At 44.0% G+C, this 21,589-nt stretch overlaps 2 protein-coding genes and 1 long non-coding RNA gene across 5 annotated transcripts; 1 reads left to right on the top strand and 2 right to left on the bottom strand.

Moving 5' to 3' along the window:
• Positions 1–1,784: 1,784 nt before the first annotated feature.
• On the bottom strand, positions 1,785–5,240 carry LOC135073275 (uncharacterized). The gene is made up of 2 exons (XM_063967392.1): positions 4,091–5,240; positions 1,785–2,242 (listed from the first exon to the last, which is right to left on the bottom strand). Exons 1-2 carry the CDS (start codon positions 5,138–5,140, stop codon positions 1,973–1,975), a joined length of 1,320 nt encoding a protein of 439 aa, XP_063823462.1. The 5' UTR covers positions 5,141–5,240; the 3' UTR covers positions 1,785–1,972.
• A 213-nt stretch (positions 5,241–5,453) lies between these two features.
• LOC135073277 (uncharacterized) lies at positions 5,454–6,876 on the bottom strand. Of its 3 annotated transcripts, none has more exons than XR_010257607.1 (4): positions 6,513–6,876; positions 6,137–6,429; positions 5,973–6,035; positions 5,454–5,764 (listed from the first exon to the last, which is right to left on the bottom strand). It is a non-coding gene; the product is annotated as an uncharacterized LOC135073277 (long non-coding RNA). The 3 variants fall into 3 exon arrangements; XR_010257608.1 differs by having other exon boundaries at positions 6,723–6,876; XR_010257606.1 differs by having other exon boundaries at positions 6,517–6,875.
• A 6,173-nt stretch (positions 6,877–13,049) lies between these two features.
• LOC135073489 (uncharacterized) lies at positions 13,050–18,713 on the top strand. Its single transcript, XM_063967673.1, has one exon. It carries the CDS (start codon positions 13,050–13,052, stop codon positions 18,711–18,713), a length of 5,664 nt encoding a protein of 1,887 aa, XP_063823743.1.
• The last annotated feature ends 2,876 nt before the right edge of the window (positions 18,714–21,589 follow it).

Here is a 21,589-nt window from a genome sequence, read left to right as displayed (position 1 = left end):
TTTCTTTACAATAAGTTATCGGAAGAAAAAACTCCAATTAAAAAAAAAACCTCTTTTTTGTCGATGAAAAGTAGGTCTAGTTTCACCTATTTTCATATGTGCACTTTATCGTGACTCGCACTGTATTATTATTATCTACTAATAGTCCAGTAGAATTAGATTTTAAATCGGAAATAATTCCTACAAAAGATTTTATTGCTTTAATGGCTTCATTGGTTGCCCATTAAGACTCTCCTAGGTTTTCGACTTCGACGGAGTTGTGCTTAAGTGGTGGGGGCCCCCCGAAAGGGGCGCTTTTTCGGTTTTCCGATTATATCACGTAAAGGACTTACCCTATCGAAAAGTGGTCTTCCTGACGGTTGAAGGGCATTTAATCCTGCATTAAATAAGACCAAATTTATATGTTTTGGACAAACCGTTCTCGTGCAAATGTTCGGCAAAGTAGAAAATATGTGTATAATTAATGACCCTCTCCACGTCCAATAGCTCGTCACCCGTAGGCTCCCAAGCCTTGTAAAGGGTCGCCTTAACCAGCGTATCCCTGTCTAGGCTCACGAGTTGGATTTGCTTATCCTTGTTCGTTCCAGCCGTTCCTTAACTGCGGTTGCTGTACCTCTTCCTGGCACTCTCCTGAACGACCCTGTGTTACCTACTGTGGCTGCCCCTCTTCCTTGTACCCTCCTGTACGATTGCATTGCTTAGCCATATGCCTGGTCCAAGGTTCGACGCCACAAAATCAACTTCGTAGGCGTGAAAATAGTTTAAATACTATTTTCCGTGTTTGCAACATTTTTTTTTACTGCTTTGCCTCTATTAGTCGTAGAGTGATTGTATATATCCTATAGCCTTCCTCAATTTATGAGCTATTCAACACAAAAGTAATTATTTCAATCAAACTAGTAATTCTTGAGATTAGCACGTTCAAACAAACAAACAAAAAACTCTTCAGCGTTTTAATATGAACTTGTTGTTGCTGATTTTTGGCGTCGAACCTTAGACCAGGCATACGGCTAGGCAACGTAGTCGTGCAGGAGGATACAAGGAAGAGGAGCAGCCACAGTAGGTAACACAGAGTCGTTCAGGTGAGTGCCAGGAAGAGGTGCAGCAACCGCAGATAAGGAACGGCTGGGACGAACAAGGATAGGCGCATCCAGCTCGTAAGCCTTGATAGGGTTACACTGGTTGAGGCGCTCCTTTTCAAGACTTGGAAGCCTGTGGGTAACGAGCCATTGGACGTGGAGAGGGTCATTAATTATACACATATTTTCTACTTTGCCGAACATTTGCATGAGAACGGTTTGTTCAAAACATATGAATTTGGTCTTATTTAATACAGGATTAAATGCCCTTCAACCGTCAGGAAGACCACTTTTCGATAGGGTAAGTCCTTTACGCGGTATAACCGGAAAACCGAAAAAGCGCCCCTTTCGGGGGCCCCCACCACTTAAGCACAACTCCGTCGAAGTCGAAAACCTAGGAGAGTCTTTATGGGCAACTAATGAAGCCATTAAAGCACTAAAATCTTTAGTAGGAATTATTTCCGATTTAATTAATTTTTGTGTTTAATTCTACTGGCCTATAATGTACTCATAAATAATAACAATATTATAAACCTGATAAGATTAATAAACATTTATTTATATTTTTATTTGTATTTCTATTTGTAATTAAATTGATGAAGTATGCAAGTATTTCGGGCAGATCAGCAGATGTAACTTCATATTGCCCAGATATATTTTATTTTCCTACTACCTACATAACAAACAAATAAAGAACAAAATGTATTCATTCAAACATATGTATTAAAATCTGTATGATTTGGTCAATCGGCAAGTACTAAAGCTAAGTAAAAAAATGTAGGTACTGTCGAGAATTTGTAAAATAATAGCTATGTAAAGGTTATAATGTAGTTAACACTGTCAATAAAAACTGTGAAGTTAACTAATTAAAGCTTTTATTTCCCTACTAAGACTTATTTCCTTTTGGGTAATATCTCAGGTGGAATATAATCTTCATCAACAGCTTTTATAGATTTTTTTTTCGAATTGGATCGAGTAGTCTGTTCTTTTTCTTCAATTTCAAGATCAATAGCTTCTTCATTTTCAAAGAACCATAGCTTTTGTTCTTCTACTTGTAGATCCTTCTGTTTGTAGTTGATTGCTTCTATGCGCTTTGCTCTATCTAAACGTTTGGTTTGTTCTTCTAGTTTTTTCTCCCTTATTTCCCTCCATGATTGAAATATCTGAAAAAGAGTAATATGCAAAACATAACATAAAAGGCTACGGCTAGTATTATACAGTGTGAGTCACGTTAAAGTGCACATATGAAAATAGATGAAACTAGACCTATTTTTATCGACAAAAAAGAGGTCAAATTTTTTTTTTGATTTTTTTAAATTTTTTTATAGAATTTTTTTTCTTCCAATTACTTATTGTAAAGAAAACGTAATAACTTTTAAACTAAGCGGTACATCCTGATAAAATAAAAACAGTAATAATGCTAAATAACAGGCGATACTGAAAAAATACATAAAATACCCAGAAAATGCCAACAAATAATAAAAAAATATACTTTTTGAAAAAAATCTGTTAAAAAATTCGTATTTTTTTGGTTATTTGATAAATTTCTCAAAAAAATGCCCTTATAACAGGTAGTTTTTATTACTTTATATTATTCTCTATCGTATTATCTTTGTAAAACCAAAAATCGCATGTCTCTATCCCTATCACAATATTTGCTATGATCGTTTGAACAAAGGCCTGCCACCACATTATTCTCCGCTACAGGTAGAGACAATTTTAATTTTAACTAAAATGCTTATTTTACTTCGAAATCTTTTTTTTTAATTTGAAATCTAACTTGTCTTTATCAAAATTACAAATCTAGAGCCATTTTCAGTTTCGTTGTTAACGAAGCGTTGAATAACGCGCCCGGAGAGGCTTAGTTCAAACGATCATTGCAAACGTTGTGATGGGGATAGAGACATGCGATTTTTGGTTTTACGAAGGTAATACGATAGAGAATAATACAAAGTAATAAAAACCATCGGTTATAGGGGCATTTTTTGTAGAAATTTATCAAATAACCAAAAAAACACGAATTTTTAAGCAGGTTTTTGTTCAAAAAGTATCATTTTTTATTATTTGTTGGCCTTTTTTGTGTATTTTATGTATTTTTTAGTATTTCCTGTTATTTAGCATTATTACTGTTTTTATTTTATCAGGATATACCGCTTAGTTTAAAAGTTATTACGTTTTCTTTACAATAAGTAATTGGAAGAAAAAAAATTCTATAAAAAATTAAAAAAAAATCTCAAAAAATTTTTGACCTCTTTTTTGTCGATAAAAATAGGTCTAGTTTCATCTATTTTCATATGTACACTTTAACGTGACTCACACTGTATTATCTGTGCTACGCAGACCAAACGCGGGGCAGTAGCAGCGCTGTTTAAATGCGGGCCCGCGCAAGTTGTAATACAAGAAACTCTTTGAAGTGTGTCACCACACCAAATTTGAACGCGGGCCCGCGCTCCAACCGCTCCGCGCCGCGCCGCACTGCAACTTCCGAACAACAAACCAGGCTGCGCGGGAGCGGGATAGAAGCGGCGCGAGCGCGAGCCCGCGCTGTTGTATTACTATGGCGGCCATATTAATATGACTCACCGGAGGCAGGGCGGTAGCAGTGCAGCGCAGCGCGTTGAAAGCGGTTTACGAATATTGTATTTTTTTACAACTGTCCGTGTTGCAACTGCTTTGAAACTGCCGCTGCCTTCAGTGTGCCTACAGCCGCGCTGCAACTGACCCGCACTGCTTCTGACCCGCGTTTGGTCTGTGGAAGCCTAAAGAAACATTTATTGAACAAGTCCCCACAAAGTAATTGTTTTTAACAACTTTTACATAATTATAGTTCCAAAATACTGAACTGTCCTATGCATGACATTGACAGTGGGGCGCCACCGTTAATACCGGATCGCTGGTTCCGATTTTTGCCATGTTGGAAACCATATAGTTGAACGATGGTAGCGCCCCCCTGTCATTGAGTTTGGTGGGACAGTTCAGCGTGGGTCATCTATAAAGGATTTGGTACAAACCTGCTTTTGACTTTCTATGTCTCGAGTCTGAGATTTATTTATTGCATTTTCAATTGAGTTTTTAATACATTCTTCTAGGGACAAATCTACTTGGTTCACATTTTCTAATATGGAAATGCATGCTTCTAATTTTGATTTTGAATCTTGGTCTGCAAAGTTTATTTCCTTTTTAAACAAGTCTATTAATTCAGGAAATGTTTTGAATGATTCATTTTTGGCATTTGTATTGCATAAATGTAGGAGTTTATCATATTTTTTGTATATTAACCATCCAATAATTTGTAGATTTAGGTTGGTGTTATCCACTTTTCTTTCTGAAATCCAAGCTAATGTTTTTCCAGACAGGGTAAAGACATCTTTGATATCAAAATGATCATCAAAATATGGATTTCTTAAGAACTTAACTCTAATTTTGATTTCATCAACTTTCTTCTTCTTATCTTCTACAACTTGTGGCTCTTCAGGTCTACTATAATTCATGACATACTTGTAACAGGCATACTGACACAGAGCATTAGAAATTTCATTTTCATATTCTTCTTGCAGCATTATTAACGCCGCAACATTAGCAGCTTGTTCAAAATTCGATGATGTAACTAATTTATCTAATAAAATATTAGCAGTGAACTCATCCAAGAACACTCCAAAATTAAGAGGATCTTTTAAAATACTCAACAAATCTTCTGTATTTCCAAATTGAAGATAATTTCTGATCGTTGCTTGATGGGTGGACTCTAACATATTTCCAGTTTCAGCCGAAAGTCTCAACTTATGGAGAAGATCTTTGAGCTCCTCCAAGTGAAACGCATCGTTGATTGCACCAGCAAATATATCGACATCAATTGGGCTTATAACACCCTTCGAAGAATAGTTTTGATCAATTATATTATAGAAATCGTTTAAATTTATTTGATTGTAAATAGAACTTGTCTTTAGTGAATTCCAAGCTTCAGTACATTGGTAATCATTGGTCAAAAATGTCTTGTGTTGTATGAATACCATCGGTAACTGTTTTCTTTTAAAAGCGCAATGCCTCAAGCTTCTCCACATATTGAAAAACACAAAGAATTCTTCACAATCAATAGATTTTACGTCCGATAACGCTCTTCTTTCGATACAATATTTTAGTCCTCGTTCGTTTATTATCCGAAGTATACACAGATTAGAGAGTATGTCTAAAGACAGATAGGAAACGGCCCTAGTATTGGTTAAACGATAAACAAACTGGTACCGAGCTAGATTGTCCAGTAGGTGGCGCTGAATACAATATGGCGTCTGCCGCCCACAGATTAAATATACCTGTCATACTTTTTTATGATCCGTTCCTTTTCATGTATTGCGGTTAAAAATAAAACTATTGAAGTATCAAATGAAACTTTATTGATGAAATATAACATGAAATATTTTGTTTACGAAAATCAATAAGCATTAAAACTATTGGATTTTAAAAGATTACAGTTACTGTTGTGATTACAGTAGGTACATTGTTTTAGTTTTTACATAATGTACTCACGGCTTGACATTTGTATGTAACTCATACAAAATAAGTTGCGTTATGACTTATAGTAAAATAGTTTTTAATGTTCTCCATAAATTCACATGTTCACTCTCACTTTGGTTCTGTCCAATCCAATAGCCACTGTAAGCAGGCCAGATCTACACGTTTCTCACCACCTGTAAAATATATGAAATATTTGTAAATTAAGAGCAAAAAGATGCGCATGTCACCGTAAGACTGTAATCTCCTACATCATCTACATTCTACACTAATATTATAAAGAGTACAGCAGATGAACAAGTGATCTGTCTTATCTACCATACCTATCTTACTGTCTGTTTTGTTTCTAGATTTGCACTACTTTGTTAAATAAAATTAATTTACCTTGTCAAATGTGTACTTGTCAATCAATTACATGTACATTCACAGAATCTGGATTCCACCAATCTGTAATTAAATAATTAACTTTTATTTGATCCTAGTCGAAAAGCGTCAGAGGATAGTGTTAGAATCATTTTGAGGGTGTTTTAAATTTTAAAGGTACTTACCAAATGTTCTTATCAACAGAAGTTAATATTCATCTAATACAAATCTTCCTAATTTAATGCATTTATGTCATGGCATAACTTGCAAATGAAATGAGTTCATCGTTTGTAATCAAGCATTCTTGGTCTGGTTTTATTGCTTATATAGGTTTCTTCTAAACTTATTTGAATAGGAAGTAAAGGTTGGTTCATCTGGATTTTAAGTAACAGTTGACAATAATGATCAGCACCGGTGATTCCATAGCAAGCACTTTTATTGTAATTGCAGCTTAACACCTTATAAGTTCGATATTAACCTGAAACAAATAGGTACTTAGATTCACTGTATAAAACACGTATCATCATTCACTGTGTCCTGCAATCTATGCCTGCAATGTACCTACGTGTATTGTATTTTGGGTCCAAACTCCAAACTCCAAAGTATGTTGTTACTCCATGAAACGATCCATATTTAGTTTCCATTGATTTAAATGGAGTTATGAATGATATTGTAATGAAGATTTAATCCTTTGTGTGGTTCAATACTTGATAAAACATGATGTTGCTGCAAGCTGCAATAACCTTTCTATGAGTGGAGTGGATATCTTACTTGAGAGAAATTTCTTCTTAAAACAAACATCAATCCAACTGGCAATCCATGCACATGTAGTTCTAATTAATATTGATTGAGAAATTATTGATTTTAGATAAAATTTGTTTAAAGAAAAACACGTTTTTTCGATGAAAATTTTTGACGTTTTTTTTTTTTAATAATGTCACAGTTGTAGACTTGAGACGGAACTAAATTGATTAAAGTGAAAATTACGACTTTGAATTAATATACTTTTAAATAAACATTTCATTTATAGAATGCAAATAGATTCAATAAAATAATTTATAAATAAAAGTTGAAGTTGTAATTCGAAAATGTTTACTAACTTGATTCCAGACACGCAAAAGACCATTGCCATTGTCGCATAAAGGACAACTATAAAAAAAGTCACTTCCTCTCGGAACTGTCAAAAAAATTCACTCTCTATGGAGCTGTCAAATTAGTGATGGTCAACTCGAGTACCTAACTCGAGTTAACTCGAGTTGGGCGTAACTCGAGCCCACTCGAGTTGAATTCTCTCTGACTCGAGTTCGTAAACTGTATGGAACCGACAGAAACTGCCGGTTATTGTTGTAGATTTTTGTGTTTTATGTTCTGTTTTTGAAAAATGCCGGGTCCTAAAAGAAAATCTTTAGTTTGGGACGTATTCGAATCGCCGGACAGTGGACGCGTTGCGTGTAAACAGTGTTCAGATTCATTCAAATATAGTGGAAATACGACCACATTATTAAACCACATTAAAAAAAGCATCCTAATGTTGCCATCGAGGAAAGTCAGAGTTCATTATCAACAATGAAAGTACCTAATATGAGTACTTCGACTGATTCATCGCAGTTACTTGTATTGACAACCACATTGGATGTTGAGCCTCCTCAAAAAAGGTTAAGGCACACTCAAACCCGTCACTGTGCCAAAAAAAATGACGCTAAATTTCTGGTATTAACGCTTTAATTAATTTGATAGTAAAAGATTTGTAGCCATTCAGATAGTGGAAAATTCAGGTCTAATTTTTTTAACTAAGTATTAATGCGAAGCTAAGGGATTAAACTAGTAAAAATAAATAAAAAACATTCACTTGTCCACCCAGTTAACTCGAGTTACGTAACTCGAGTTCAACCCGAGTTATGTGGATTTTAACTCGGGTTAAATCGAGTTTTATTTTTTACGAGTTGGCCCATCATTACTACAAATTTTGACTTTAATGTCAGTCACACAGACGTCACCTCTGTCAGATGTATTTTTTTTACCACCAACCAAAGATAGTATAACTGACAGTGGAGCACTCACAAAAAGGACTCAGATTCCGGTTCCGACCACTGTCGTATATCTCATGGACTTGGCATAACTTTAAAATAAACGTGTTCGGTACATACATTACGCACACACTTACACGCATTATAAATACACGATTTGTGAAAACAACATGGCCGCAATAAAGGCAATTTGATCAGCTGTTGGGTGTGTAGTTGTGCTGATTGCCTATAGCGGCCATGTTGTTTTCACATATCGTGTGTAAGTACCTGTGGTAAGTACCATCGGAAACAGTGTTTACTATCCATTGCCTGTCATGTCGTCTCGTTCTATCGCAAAGAATCACAATTTGATGAGAGCGAGAGAAAAACCGGAAATGGATAGTTAACAGTGTGGCCGTGTGTACTCAGCACGAGTCAGGTAGTTAGTGACGTCACATGAAAATGGTGTTACGGTTAATGTGATAAATTGAAAATTAATAATAATCGCCGGTTATTATGAATATAGCCTGACCAGGAACATAAAAACCCTGGCATAGAGGCGCGTCAATTGCATTTGATAGTGCAACACTGAGTACAGTCGTACCTGTGTTAAATTAATAGGCTAACTTTATGTATCAGGATTCTGGATTACGGGCTAATTTGATATTTTCATAAATTAACGAAAAAATATTATTATAGGTAACCAGGTTTAAATAAATTAAATGAAACCATCAATCGAGTTAGTAGGATTTATTTTATTTTTCGTCAATAATCAAATTCAGAACTTGAATATTCAACTGCAATGTCTGCTCATGAACGCTTCAAACTCGGTACTTCTTTCCCAATTCCATAAAATTCAACACTTAGAAAGTGACAAAAAACTTTAAAATAGGTAGTTGAAACAAACCACAGCTAATTTTCATAGTGGACTGTACTATACGATAAACATGTCAATCAATTTGACAACCTTTGTCGGAAACATTATTCAATGAAAATATTGTCCGAACCCTTAGTATTTCTCTTCGACAAATACTTTAACACATTGTGAACCACTTTTCTTTCACGATTATAAAAATATTTTAGCAATTTAATTCACAAAATCAATTGCGCACATTTAAAATAAAGTTTGTTTACACTTTGACAGCAATAGACTGACATGCAAGGTGACATGTCAATGAAGTTTTCAGTTACTGTTGCCATTAAAAGAAATTAGTACCATTAGTTTTCCGCAACATGGCGAGGGTTTTTATGTTCCTGGTCAGGCTATAATTACCAACAGGCGAGGTAAAAGTGATAAATTAACGACATTCATCAGTAATTATTTCGGGTCCATATTGGCTCACCTAAAGTTATTTACCCGAAATTGTTCTTCCTAACGATTTAAAATCCGAATGATCACTCTTCCTAAAATTTTTCATCCTAAAGTTTTCATTCATACTATTTGTAGTGCTACCGGCGATGTTCATAACACTCATGTTTCCGAAAATTGTAATTAATAATATCATTTATGTAAATATATTTAAACTCCTACTGTTTTTTATCATAACACTTTTATCCCTAAACATTACCATAATATTTTCACTCATACCATAGAATAATAATAAATACTACGTGCAGAAGTAGGTACGTTCTTCGCGAATGAAACGTAAGGCCACAGCACAGATTAGAGAGTTGGGCCACAGTTCTAACCTAAACCAATAATAATGAATAGACCGATTCGTTTCTGGAACTTGACTGAAAAACTGGAGCGGGACACTGGCTTTGCTCGCTCGGCTCGTGCGTTGTGGTCACAGTTCTAACCTAACCTAAACCAATAATTATGAATAGGACCGATTCGTTTCTGGAACTTGACTGAATGACTGGAGCGGGACTCTGGCTTCGCTCGCTCGGCTCGTGCGTTGTGGTCACAGTTCTAACCTAACCTAAACCAATAATTATGAATAGGACCGATTCGATTCTGGAACTTGACTGAATGACTGGAGCGGGACTCTGGCTTCGCTCGCTCGGCTCGTGCGTTGTGGTCACAGTTCTAACCTAACCTAAACCAATAATTATGAATAGTACCGATTCGTTTCTGGAACATGACTGAATGACTGGAGCGGGACTCTGGCTTCGCTCGCTCGGCTCGTGCGTGGTGGTCACAGTTCTAACCTAACCTAAACCAATAATTATGAATAGGACCGATTCGTTTCTGGAACTTGACTGAATGACTGGGGCGGGACTCTGGCTTCGCTCGCTCGGCTCGTACGTTGAGGTCACAGTTCTAACCTAACCTAAACCAATAATTATGAATAGGACCGATTCGATTCTGGAACTTGACTGAATGACTGGAGCGGGACTCTGGCTTCGCTCACTCGGCTCGTGCGTTGTGGTCACAGTTCTAACCTAACCTAAACCAATAATTATGAATAGGACCGATTCGTTTCTGGAACTTGACTGAATGACTGGAGCGGGATTCTGGCTTCGCTCGCTCGGCTCGTGCGTTGTGGTCACAGTTCTAACCTAACCTAAACCAATAATTATGAATAGGACCGATTCGTTTCTGGAACTTGACTGAATGACTAGAGCGGGACTCAAGTATACGTGCTAATGCCAACAAACTTGAACTTTAATATATCGTCAAAGAAAGAAATCTAAACAAAAAAGATATGACTTTGAATAATAGTGTAAAATATGGTTATGTTGAGAAAATCTAGGACAACAAATAAAAGTATAAAAGATGTTTATTGCTAATGACATTATGAAGTTGAATGATTCGGAATTATGAACATTAGAGACAGAGTAGTTAGGAATTGTGATTGTTAGGATGAAAAATTTTAGGACTTCCTTCTTTAAGAACATTTTCGGACTTCCAATTTTCGGAGTTGAAAATTTAGGTGAACTTTGGCGCACCCAATTATTTCATAATGTAACCTTAATCTTAACAAATATCATAAGAGAACACCGGCTTGTGTTGTGTACAGCGCTCATGTACAGCCTCACATTTTGATATCATATACTTAGATTAATAAAACCTAGATAGATAGTCAGTGCACGAAAGGTGAGGCAGATTTTAGTAAGCCAGAATGGCTTACTCGTAAACGTCACATGAACTGTCAAAGTGAAAAATTGGTAAACACGTCCGACGACTTTTCAACCGACTTCAAAAAAGGAGGAGGTTCTCAATTCGACCCGTATGTTTTTTTAATTAATTAAGACGGTTTGTGCTGTGAAAGGGTGTCTAAATACATCAGAAAAACTGAAGAAAGTGACCAGAGCCCCGATTACGGTAATTTTTAACGTCTACAATCCAGACACGCTTCTCGATTCTGCGATACGATTGGTCGTTCAACAGCGTACGTCAGCTGTTTTGACCAATCGTATCGCAGAATCGAGAAGCGTGTCTGGATTGTAGACGTTAAAAGTTACCGTAATCGGGGCTCTGTGTTACATTTCATAAGTAAGTACTACGATTCGACGCGTATTTTGCTTGAATTTGATTAAATACGGGAATGATACCAGTAACAAGAAAATTTATTTCCCAATTGTTCGCCGTACAAATACACTTCCTTTTTTATGAAATCGAGACTTTTCAGTCGATTTATCTTATTGTAATTAGGTAGGTACTTTGAATTCAATAAATAAGTAAGTACATGATGCGTTTTGTTTTTGTTAGTTATAAAATAATTAAAAACGTATTAAAAATTTCCCTACTTTCGGGAAAATCGCCTTCACTGTCTACACTCCCCAACAAAATTGACACTAATGACATAAGATTTTTGCCTCACTCTTGACGAAGCGTTTTGGTTTTTTTTCCGTCTCGCGAGTGTCAGTGGCTACACGTGTGTCAGGAAAAATATCGTTTATTTTGAAAATCTATTGCACTTTTTCACAAGAAACCAACTCTAAGCTCATTTATTAATCTAACTAAGGTGGTGGTTGTGCACGACGGACGGCCTCCGAAACATAATAGTTGTAAAATAGTTTTCGTTTTGTTTCAATTTTGTATCGTTTTTTATTTTCGTTTATATAGTTAAATAGTAAATAGTTTTAATTTTGATAATTTCGTAATACAGTCCACTTTCTCTTAGTTGGTTCTCAGTTAGTAATGTGTAAAGTCTCTAATTAATTAATTAATTAATAGATGTATGTGATATTGGAGATGTATAAATTATAGTTTATTTTAGAAAACAGTTAAATTATAGTTTATTTTAGAAAACAGTTAAAATGTATAGTTTATTTTAGAAAACAGTTAAAAATGTATAGTTTAATAGCCCTTTGTTTATGTATGATACTTAAATTGGTGATTTCACCTAGTAATAGTTGACAGATCGTGTTTATAATATGTAAATTAGAAAGATAATTATGTGTAGATCTTTATAGTTATTTACTTTTAATTGATGATAGTCTTAATTAGCCATAAAGGCAATTAATGTAAAATAGTGTGGCCAAATGAGCCCTATTTTGTGTACAAATGCTTAATTAGTAATTAACCCCGTACCTGTGTACCTTTATTTACCTATCGAATAGTAAGAAGTAATTTGTCTGAAAATAAATAACATAGATTCCAAAGAATAGTGGAAGAGCTAATTAGAATCCGATAAGAATTAGGTCAAGGTCATAGTTAAAAAATAGGTCACCGAATAGATAAAAAACAGGCTCTCTATACGGTATTGCCGCCCAGGGGGGGTCTAAATTAGAAAGAGAGGGCAATAGATTTGCTGTTTCATTAGAGCGAGAGGCAGCTAGGTTTTCTCACTCTAATGAAAGTAAATAAATATCGGGGTGCCATCCGGACCCAGTCAGTTCCGCGTTTTCTCCTCAACAAGCTACAACACCAAGCTCTCGCCACTGCTCCAAGGAACCGGTCACAGTCTCAACCACAACCGAGTTATTATTTCTGCGCTCCCCGCCCCCTTCGTCTCGCTCTCCCGCTCGCGCTGCACCCCGCATCGCGCCGTGTCGGCGTACGGTATTCAGGGTCCGCACAGGGTTGCTACCCCATACCGTCCGGCACATTGGTCCATTCGGAGCCGGATTGGACACTTCGGCAGCAAAAGCGAGTGGGAAATTTCATCGGCTTCATAACCGGAAGCAAGGGGAGCGTAGCAAAATGCCGGTGACTCGGAGTAGAGGCAGACCCGCGGAGCCGATCGAGGCACAGGAGCGCCCTGAGGAGAGCGCTCCCGCGACCGCGTCACAGTCAGTGGCGGCCCCGAGGCCGTCAGCGCCGGAACCGGTGCGGCATATCGAGCCGCCCGGCTCCCCGTCGGAGGCGCCACCACCACCGCCACCACCGTCGTCGCAACAGCAGCACGACGACGCAGCAAGAGCGTCGTCGACGAAATCGGACCGTGCGCGAAGGATCGCGCGCGCCAAACAGAAGATAGCCAGACTCAAGCTGGAGCTGGAAGAGGCCAGGCTTGCCGTCCTGGAGGAGGACAGCCAGGACGGCGAGTCGGTCGCATCGGGTGAATCGCTGGGCCAGGCGCGAGTGGCCGAGTGGCTGAATACAGTGCCGCCGCCACCGCCCGCCGCGCCGCTCAGTGCACCGCAACAGTCTACAGGCGTAGCACCGCCGCCCGGCGTGCCACATGCACCGCCGCCCGGCGTGTCACACGCACCACCGCCGCCACCCGGCGCGCCACACGCGCTGCCGACCGGCGTATCGATCGCACAGCAGCTCGCCGCGCCGCTATCGGGCGTGGCGCCGCCGCACAGCGTACAGTTGAAGCAATCGTCGTCATCGAAGCCGCCGCCAGCAGCAACGGGGTATCATCGGTCCGAGGGACAATTCGACCTTAACGAGCTGGCGGCCGCCATCGCGCAGGCCGCGCGCCCACATGGGGCCACGCCGCGATTCATCGGAGAACTGATGCCCTTCGGGGGCTCGCATCTCGACTGGCTCGCCTTCAGAGCGGGCTATCAAGAAACAGAGAGATACTTCACAGAAATCGAGAATACAGCCCGCCTGCGACGGGCTTTGAAAGGAAAAGCCAAGGAAGCGGTTAGCAGTTTACTCATAGTAAACACTAGCCCGGCGGAAATAATCGGCGAACTCGAGACAAGATTCGGCAGACCGGAGACGATTGCGCTCGCCGAGATCGAACGACTTCGCAACGTACAGAAGCCTACAGATGCGCCACGGGACATAATACAGTTCGCGAGTCGAATAAAAAACAGCGTCGCTACACTCCGCGCGCTCCAGCAGCCGCAGTACATGTACAATCCGGAAGTGGTCAAGCAAGTGACAGAGAAGCTGACGCCGTCGCTGCGGTACCGGTGGTTCGACTTCAGCCGGGACCAGCCGCCAGAGGAGCCGGACCTCGTGCGCCTTCACCGCTTCGTGACCAGGGAGGCGGAGGCGTGCGGGAAGTACGCAGACCCCGAGCTCGTCGGCGGCGCCGAGGAGCAGCAGCAGCGCGCGGCGCCACGCAACCGGCCGCAGCGCGCCTACAACAGTCGGAGTGACAGCGAAAAGTGCGACAACAGAAGCGAAAAGTGTCCAGTGTGCAGTTTACCGAACCATAGCGCCGACAAGTGTAGAAAATTTGTGCGTGCGAACAACAGTGAACGATGGAGCATAGCGAAAGCGGATCGACTATGCTTCCGTTGCCTGAACCCCAGGAGAGGGGGGCATAAGTGTGAAGACCGTCAGTGTGGAGAGGACGGCTGTGAGAGGACCCACCACCCATTACTGCACTTCAAGAGACCCGAAGTGCCAGCCAACCGGAGTGAAACAGTGACAGCAGCAAATTCATCTGGAAAGTCAACCGTAAGTTTCCTCAAAATTCTACCAGTGACAGTGGTGGGCCCCAAGGCCAATATAGACACATTCGCACTATTAGACGACGGCTCTACAGTCACACTCGTAGACGAAGACCTGGCTAAGCGCGCGGGCGCTACAGGACCCATAGACCCATTGAGCATAGAAGCTATAGCGGGGGCCCGAGTCACGCGTACCGACTCGCGACGAGTGAAACTTGTGCTACGAGGGCAGGACGAAGAGCACTCCCTGCGAGGCCGCACTATCAAGAACTTACGACTGGCGGCCCAGCACATTGACCGAGACTTGTCAAAATATCAACATCTTCAAGATATCGAAACGCGAGTGCGGTATGCGGAGGCGCGGCCCACTATCCTGATCGGGCAGGACAATTGGGAACTCCTACTGGCCAACGAGGTACGACGTGGCGCCGCAACAGAACCGGTGGCGTCCCGCACACCCCTGGGGTGGGTGCTCCACGGCTCAAGCAGCCGGAGCCTGGGGCACACAGTCCACCACGTATACAGGCTCAATGAAGAGAGCGACAACAGAATAGAAGAAATGATCAAGAGACATTTCGCAATCGAATCGTTGGGCGTGACGCCCAAGAAAACGCGCGCCGACCCCGAAGAGCGGGCGCTTCGCATCCTGGAGAGTGAAACCATCAAGCTGCCGACAGCGGGCTACGAAACGGGCCTACTTTGGGCCACCGACCACCCCGAGCTGCCCAACAATTACGACCAAGCCTTGACGCGCCTACACAGCACAGAGCGCAAGCTGGACAAGCAGCCGGAGCTCGGGGCGGCGTACGAGCGGCAGATGACACAGCTGATAGAAAAAGGATACGCAGAGGAAGCCGCCACCGCACCATCGACCACCGGGCGCATCTGGTACCTGCCTCACTTCCCGGTGCTCCATCCAGCCAAGCCCGGGAAGGTGAGGCCAGTCTTCGACGCCGCCGCTCGCACGAAGGGTACGTGCCTGAACGACCACCTGCTGTCGGGTCCGGACCTCCTGCAGTCGCTGCCGGGGGTGCTGATGCGCTTTCGCCAGCACGCCGTCGCCGTCGCCGCGGACATACAAGAGATGTTCCTGCGAATACAAGTTCACGAGAAAGATAGAGATGCGCTGCGCTTCTTGTGGCGCTCACACCGGCGGGAGGGACCGCCCACAGAGTACCGGATGAAGTCGGTCATCTTCGGAGCAGCCTGCTCACCGTGCACGGCGTTGTTTGTCAAGAATCACAACGCCGAGCGTCATCGGGCCGACCATCCGGACGCAGCCGAAGCCATCGTGCGTCATCACTACATGGATGATTATCTCCAGAGTTTTGAAACAGTTGAAGAAGCAGTTAGAGTGAGCACCGACGTGCGCACAGTGCACGCGGATGCCAATTTTCATTTGGCCAAGTGGGCCTCGAATCGCTCCGAAGTACTAGAAGTCCATCGGGCGGAAGCTGCCGCCACTCGGGACGTCACACTTGAAGACATCGAAGAGAAGGTCCTGGGCCTCACCTGGAGGCCGACCTGCGACACCTTGGGATTTAATCTCAACTTCGCCCGGGTGCCTGACGTCGACAGCGGGCAAACTCCGACGAAGAGGGAGGCTCTGCGGACAGTGATGTCACTGTTCGACCCGCTGGGCCTCGCCTCCCCCATCACCATCGTAGCGAAACAGCTGCTACAAGAGGCGTGGCGCGTAGGCGTCGATTGGGACGTCCGCCTGCCACCGCCGCTGTCGACGGGCTGGAGTGAGTGGGTGCGGCAGCTGGCCGCGCTCCGAGACGTCAGCCTGCCAAGATGTCACCCTGGCTACAGCCGGGCGACCCGACGCGAGCTGCACACCTTCGTGGACGCCAGCGAGAAGGCCTACGCCGCTGCTGTCTACTGGCGCACTGAAGACGAAGACGGTAGAGTGCACGTGACGCTTGCCGCCGCCAGGGCGCGCGTGGCGCCCCTCAAGCTGACGTCCATCCCAAGGCTCGAGCTGCAGGCCGCCGTGCTGGGCTGCCGCCTGGCCCGCACCGCCGCCGACGAATACCAGCTGAAGGCAGACAGAAGAGTCTTTTGGAGCGACTCGAAAACCGTACTCGCGTGGCTGAGGGCGGGACCCCGCTCTTTCAAGCCTTTCGTCGCACACAGAGTGGCAGAAATAGAGGAAGACACACAGGCGAAGGAGTGGCGGTGGGTGCCGACCCAACAGAATGTGGCTGACGACGCCACCAGAGGAGCGCCGGTCAACTTTACGCAGCATCATCGGTGGTTCACGGGACCGAAGTTCCTGTATGAGCCTGCTGACAGCTGGCCGGCCGAGAAAATAGAACAGGCGGCCCCAACCGGAGAAGAGAGGACCCACTCCGTCGCATCAAGCATCGTCGAGCCCAGAGTCTCCGATGCATTACCGTCACCACACAGATTCTCGTCGTGGCTGCGCCTGATACGCGCCACGGCGAGAGTCCTCCAGGCGATACACCGCTTCCGTGCCCCGCTGCGCCGGGCGCGCCCGCAGAGCGCCAACGTCAACAGTTACAAGCGGACAACTCGAAACACCGAAGCCGACCCGACGTGGCGCCGTGTCGCCAAGCCGACCGCACCGCCCACGCCGCGCCGAGCCGTCCTTACAGAAGACGTCATACCGCCGTTGGCCGCCGAGCACATCGTGTGGGCGGAGGAGCTGTGGGTGCGCGCCGTGCAGCAGGAAGCGTTCGGCGCCGAATTAGAAGCTTTAAAGAAGACAGAAGCAGTGTCCAATGACAGCCGGCTGCGCTCACTCGCGCTGGCCTTCGATCCGTGCGAGCCGGTGATTAAGCTGAAATCAAGAATCACGGCCGCAGAAAACATCGCTGAAGAACAGAAGCATCCGATTGTGCTGGATGGAAACCACCAGTACACCAAACTTTACGTGGCATGGACGCACCAGAAATTACACCATGGCGGCGTGGAGACAGTCCTGAACGAAATCCGACAACGCTTCTGGGTGATCCGAGCTCGTCCCATCGTGCGCAGCGTGATCAAAAGTTGTCAGCAGTGCAGAATTCGGCGTGCGGTGGCCGCAGTACCACCGACAGGCGACCACCCGACGGGACGCCTCGCTCACCATCAGCGGCCCTTCACCTACACCGGCCTCGATTATTTCGGGCCGCTCTCAGTCACCGTGGGCCGACAACACCAGAAGCGGTATGTGGCGCTGTTCACATGCCTCACCACCCGGGCCGTGCACCTGGAGGTCGCGGCCTCACTCTCCACCGACTCCGCCGTCCTCGCGCTGCGCCGCATGATGGCGCGCCGAGGGCAACCATCAGAGATCTGGTCGGACAACGGCACCAACCTGCGTGGTGCCGACGTCGAGCTCCAGCGGGCCGCCCTCCAGGCGAGCCGGCAGGAGGCCGCCAACCACCTCATCAGATGGCGCTACATACCGCCGAGCGCACCGTTCATGGGCGGGGCGTGGGAACGCCTCGTCCGGTCCGTCAAGGACGCCCTCAGTACCGTCCTGCGCGAGCGTCACCCCCACGAAGAGACGCTCGCCACTCTGCTTTGCGAGGCAGAATACACAGTCAACAGCAGACCACTGACCCACGTGTCGGTGGACCCCGACGACGCCGAAGCCTTGACCCCCAACCACTTCCTACTCGGGGGGTCGGGCCGCATCCAACAGCCGGGGACGTTCACCGAAGCAGACGTCGCCAGCCGCCACCACTGGAGGCGAGCTCAGCGGCTAGCCGACGAGTTCTGGGACCGCTGGGTCCGAGAGTACCTGCCGGAGCTCCAACACCGGCGGGAGCCGCACGGGAGCGGAGCACCGCTCAACATCGGCGACCTCGTGCTCATCGCCGACTCCAACCTGCCACGCAACGTGTGGCCCCGGGGGCGCGTCGTCCAAGTCTACCCTGGGCGCGATGGCATCGTGCGCGCCGCCGACGTCGCCACCCGCACCGGAGTCCTGCGCCGCCCCACCAAGAAGCTCGTCGTGCTGCCCACATCGACCGTCGTGACACCGAGTGAGGTGTAGCGCCGAGTCAACCAGCGCTACACGGCGGGAGAATGTGCACGACGGACGGCCTCCGAAACATAATAGTTGTAAAATAGTTTTCGTTTTGTTTCAATTTTGTATCGTTTTTTATTTTCGTTTATATAGTTAAATAGTAAATAGTTTTAATTTTGATAATTTCGTAATACAGTCCACTTTCTCTTAGTTGGTTCTCAGTTAGTAATGTGTAAAGTCTCTAATTAATTAATTAATTAATAGATGTATGTGATATTGGAGATGTATAAATTATAGTTTATTTTAGAAAACAGTTAAATTATAGTTTATTTTAGAAAACAGTTAAAATGTATAGTTTATTTTAGAAAACAGTTAAAAATGTATAGTTTAATAGCCCTTTGTTTATGTATGATACTTAAATTGGTGATTTCACCTAGTAATAGTTGACAGATCGTGTTTATAATATGTAAATTAGAAAGATAATTATGTGTAGATCTTTATAGTTATTTACTTTTAATTGATGATAGTCTTAATTAGCCATAAAGGCAATTAATGTAAAATAGTGTGGCCAAATGAGCCCTATTTTGTGTACAAATGCTTAATTAGTAATTAACCCCGTACCTGTGTACCTTTATTTACCTATCGAATAGTAAGAAGTAATTTGTCTGAAAATAAATAACATAGATTCCAAAGAATAGTGGAAGAGCTAATTAGAATCCGATAAGAATTAGGTCAAGGTCATAGTTAAAAAATAGGTCACCGAATAGATAAAAAACAGGCTCTCTATACGGTATTGCCGCCCAGGGGGGGTCTAAATTAGAAAGAGAGGGCAATAGATTTGCTGTTTCATTAGAGCGAGAGGCAGCTAGGTTTTCTCACTCTAATGAAAGTAAATAAATATCGGGGTGCCATCCGGACCCAGTCAGTTCCGCGTTTTCTCCTCAACAAGCTACAACACCAAGCTCTCGCCACTGCTCCAAGGAACCGGTCACAGTCTCAACCACAACCGAGTTATTATTTCTGCGCTCCCCGCCCCCTTCGTCTCGCTCTCCCGCTCGCGCTGCACCCCGCATCGCGCCGTGTCGGCGTACGGTATTCAGGGTCCGCACAGGGTTGCTACCCCATACCGTCCGGCACAGTGGTAAACACATTTTGTTGTATTTTTGGTAAGTAAAACAGCATGGAGGTTATTCCTCCCGACCCGCCTGATCCTCCAGACCAGGCCGCCCCGATGGAGTTATCACAACCCCTTTTTTCACAAGTGCCAACCAAACGTCGTCTAGATACGGCGGTTGACTCAGAGCCGGCCAAAAGAACCATCACGGATGGTTCAATACCCCAACCAAATCAACAGGTTTACACTCATCCCTCGATTGTCATTGCACCCAAGACGTACAGTGACCTAGACAAAGGCCCATTTTTAGTACATGTTTCCCACGTGGAATCGGAGCCTTCTTCTCCAGCGTTCATTCAACCCATGCGATTCGGAAAATTCTTGGTGACGAACAGAATTCAGGGCATTATTTTGGATGGGGTTAAAAAAATCGGCAGGAATAGAATCTCAGTAGAATTCATTTCCCCCGACGCAGCAAATAACTTCCTAAATAACGACATTCTTTCCCTATACAAATACGTAGCCTCCATTCCGACCTACAATGTGACCCGCATGGGTCTAATCAGGAATATCCCCACAGACTGGACCATGGAGGAGCTCGCGGAATCCTTGACAGTCCCAGACGGTTGCGGCATTCTCTTGAAGGCCCGCCGGCTGAACAGGAAACTAGTAAGAGACGGCCAATCATCCTGGGTCCCCACACAATCTGTCGTGGTGACTTTCAAGGGACAAGTCCTTCCTCAGAGAGTTTTTAGCTGTCACAACTCGATACCGGTGGAGACGTACCAGCTTCCAACAATACAATGCCTTAACTGTTGCCGTTTTGGCCACGTTAAGGTACAATGCAGGTCGAAACCCAGATGTTTCAAATGTACCCAACCCCACTCGGCAGATGAATGTGAAGTTGTGGAAAGTAAAGCTTCTTGTGTCAATTGCTTAGGCCCACATTTTGCGGTTAACAAGTCCTGTCCAGAACATTCCCGCCAAAAAGCAATTAAAATATCCATGTCTCAGGACAATATTTCATACTCCGAGGCCTCCTCCCAATTTCCGCCAGCCCGCAAGTCTTACGCAGATGCCACAAAATCTCCATCCTCACAAACCATCAGCTCCACTTTCCAATCCTCCCAACCCAACTCTTCTCCCTCAACCCAAACCACTTCCTACAGAAAGTCCATCCCTCGTACTCCCCGCACACACGCTCCGTTAGATAAGGGTTACGACAAGCAGGCACACCAAGCCATAATTGGCAATAGTGCCTCTTCCCTTCCTAATGGTTGCGCTTTGAATAATGACTCCTCCTCTTCCTATCCCCCTGGTGATGAGGGCCTCCTGGAGATGGTCCTCTCCCTCATCATCGGTATTATTTCCAGTCGCAGAATTGCCCTACCGTCCAACGTTGCACAAATGCTTTCCCAAATCTCGCAATTAACTGATATTAATAATGGACAAAAAGGTAGTTCAATGGAACTGCCAAAGCATTAGACGTAAAAAGCACGAATTAATCTTTTTATTAAATAAATTCTCTCCATCGGTTCTAGCCGTCTCGGAGACATGGTTGGTGCCTGGTTCACACTTCCGTGTATCAGGCTATTCATGCCTCCGTGATGATAGAAGTGATGGTTACGCGGGAAGTGCCTTACTTGTAAGGCGCTTTCTCCGCTATAGTCAACTTCCCCTCCCCTCGCATAGCCAAGATATTAATGTCGTGGCCGTGCGAGTATTTGACATATCCTTCCTATCCGTTTATATTCCCCGTCCTAACTCTTCCTCCATTAATGAATTGCGC

The sequence above is a fragment of the Ostrinia nubilalis genome, chromosome 7 (assembly GCF_963855985.1).
Source record: "Ostrinia nubilalis chromosome 7, ilOstNubi1.1, whole genome shotgun sequence".
NCBI classification, from domain to species: domain Eukaryota; kingdom Metazoa; phylum Arthropoda; class Insecta; order Lepidoptera; family Crambidae; genus Ostrinia; species Ostrinia nubilalis.
The sequence above is the reverse complement of the archived record's forward strand: the minus strand, read 5'-3'. Positions and strand labels throughout refer to the sequence as shown.

Bases quoted from the DNA above. Each gene is read 5' to 3' on its own strand.
- LOC135073275 (XM_063967392.1), bottom strand. From the start codon at position 5,140: ATGTGGAGAAGCTTGAGGCATTGCGCTTTTAAAAGAAAACAGTTACCG. The intron at 2,243-4,090 runs GTTTGTACCAAA...ACTCTTTTTCAG, and splicing joins ACATAGAAAGTCAAAAGCAG to ATATTTCAATCATGGAGGGA.
- LOC135073489 (XM_063967673.1), top strand. From the start codon at position 13,050: ATGCCGGTGACTCGGAGTAGAGGCAGACCCGCGGAGCCGATCGAGGCA.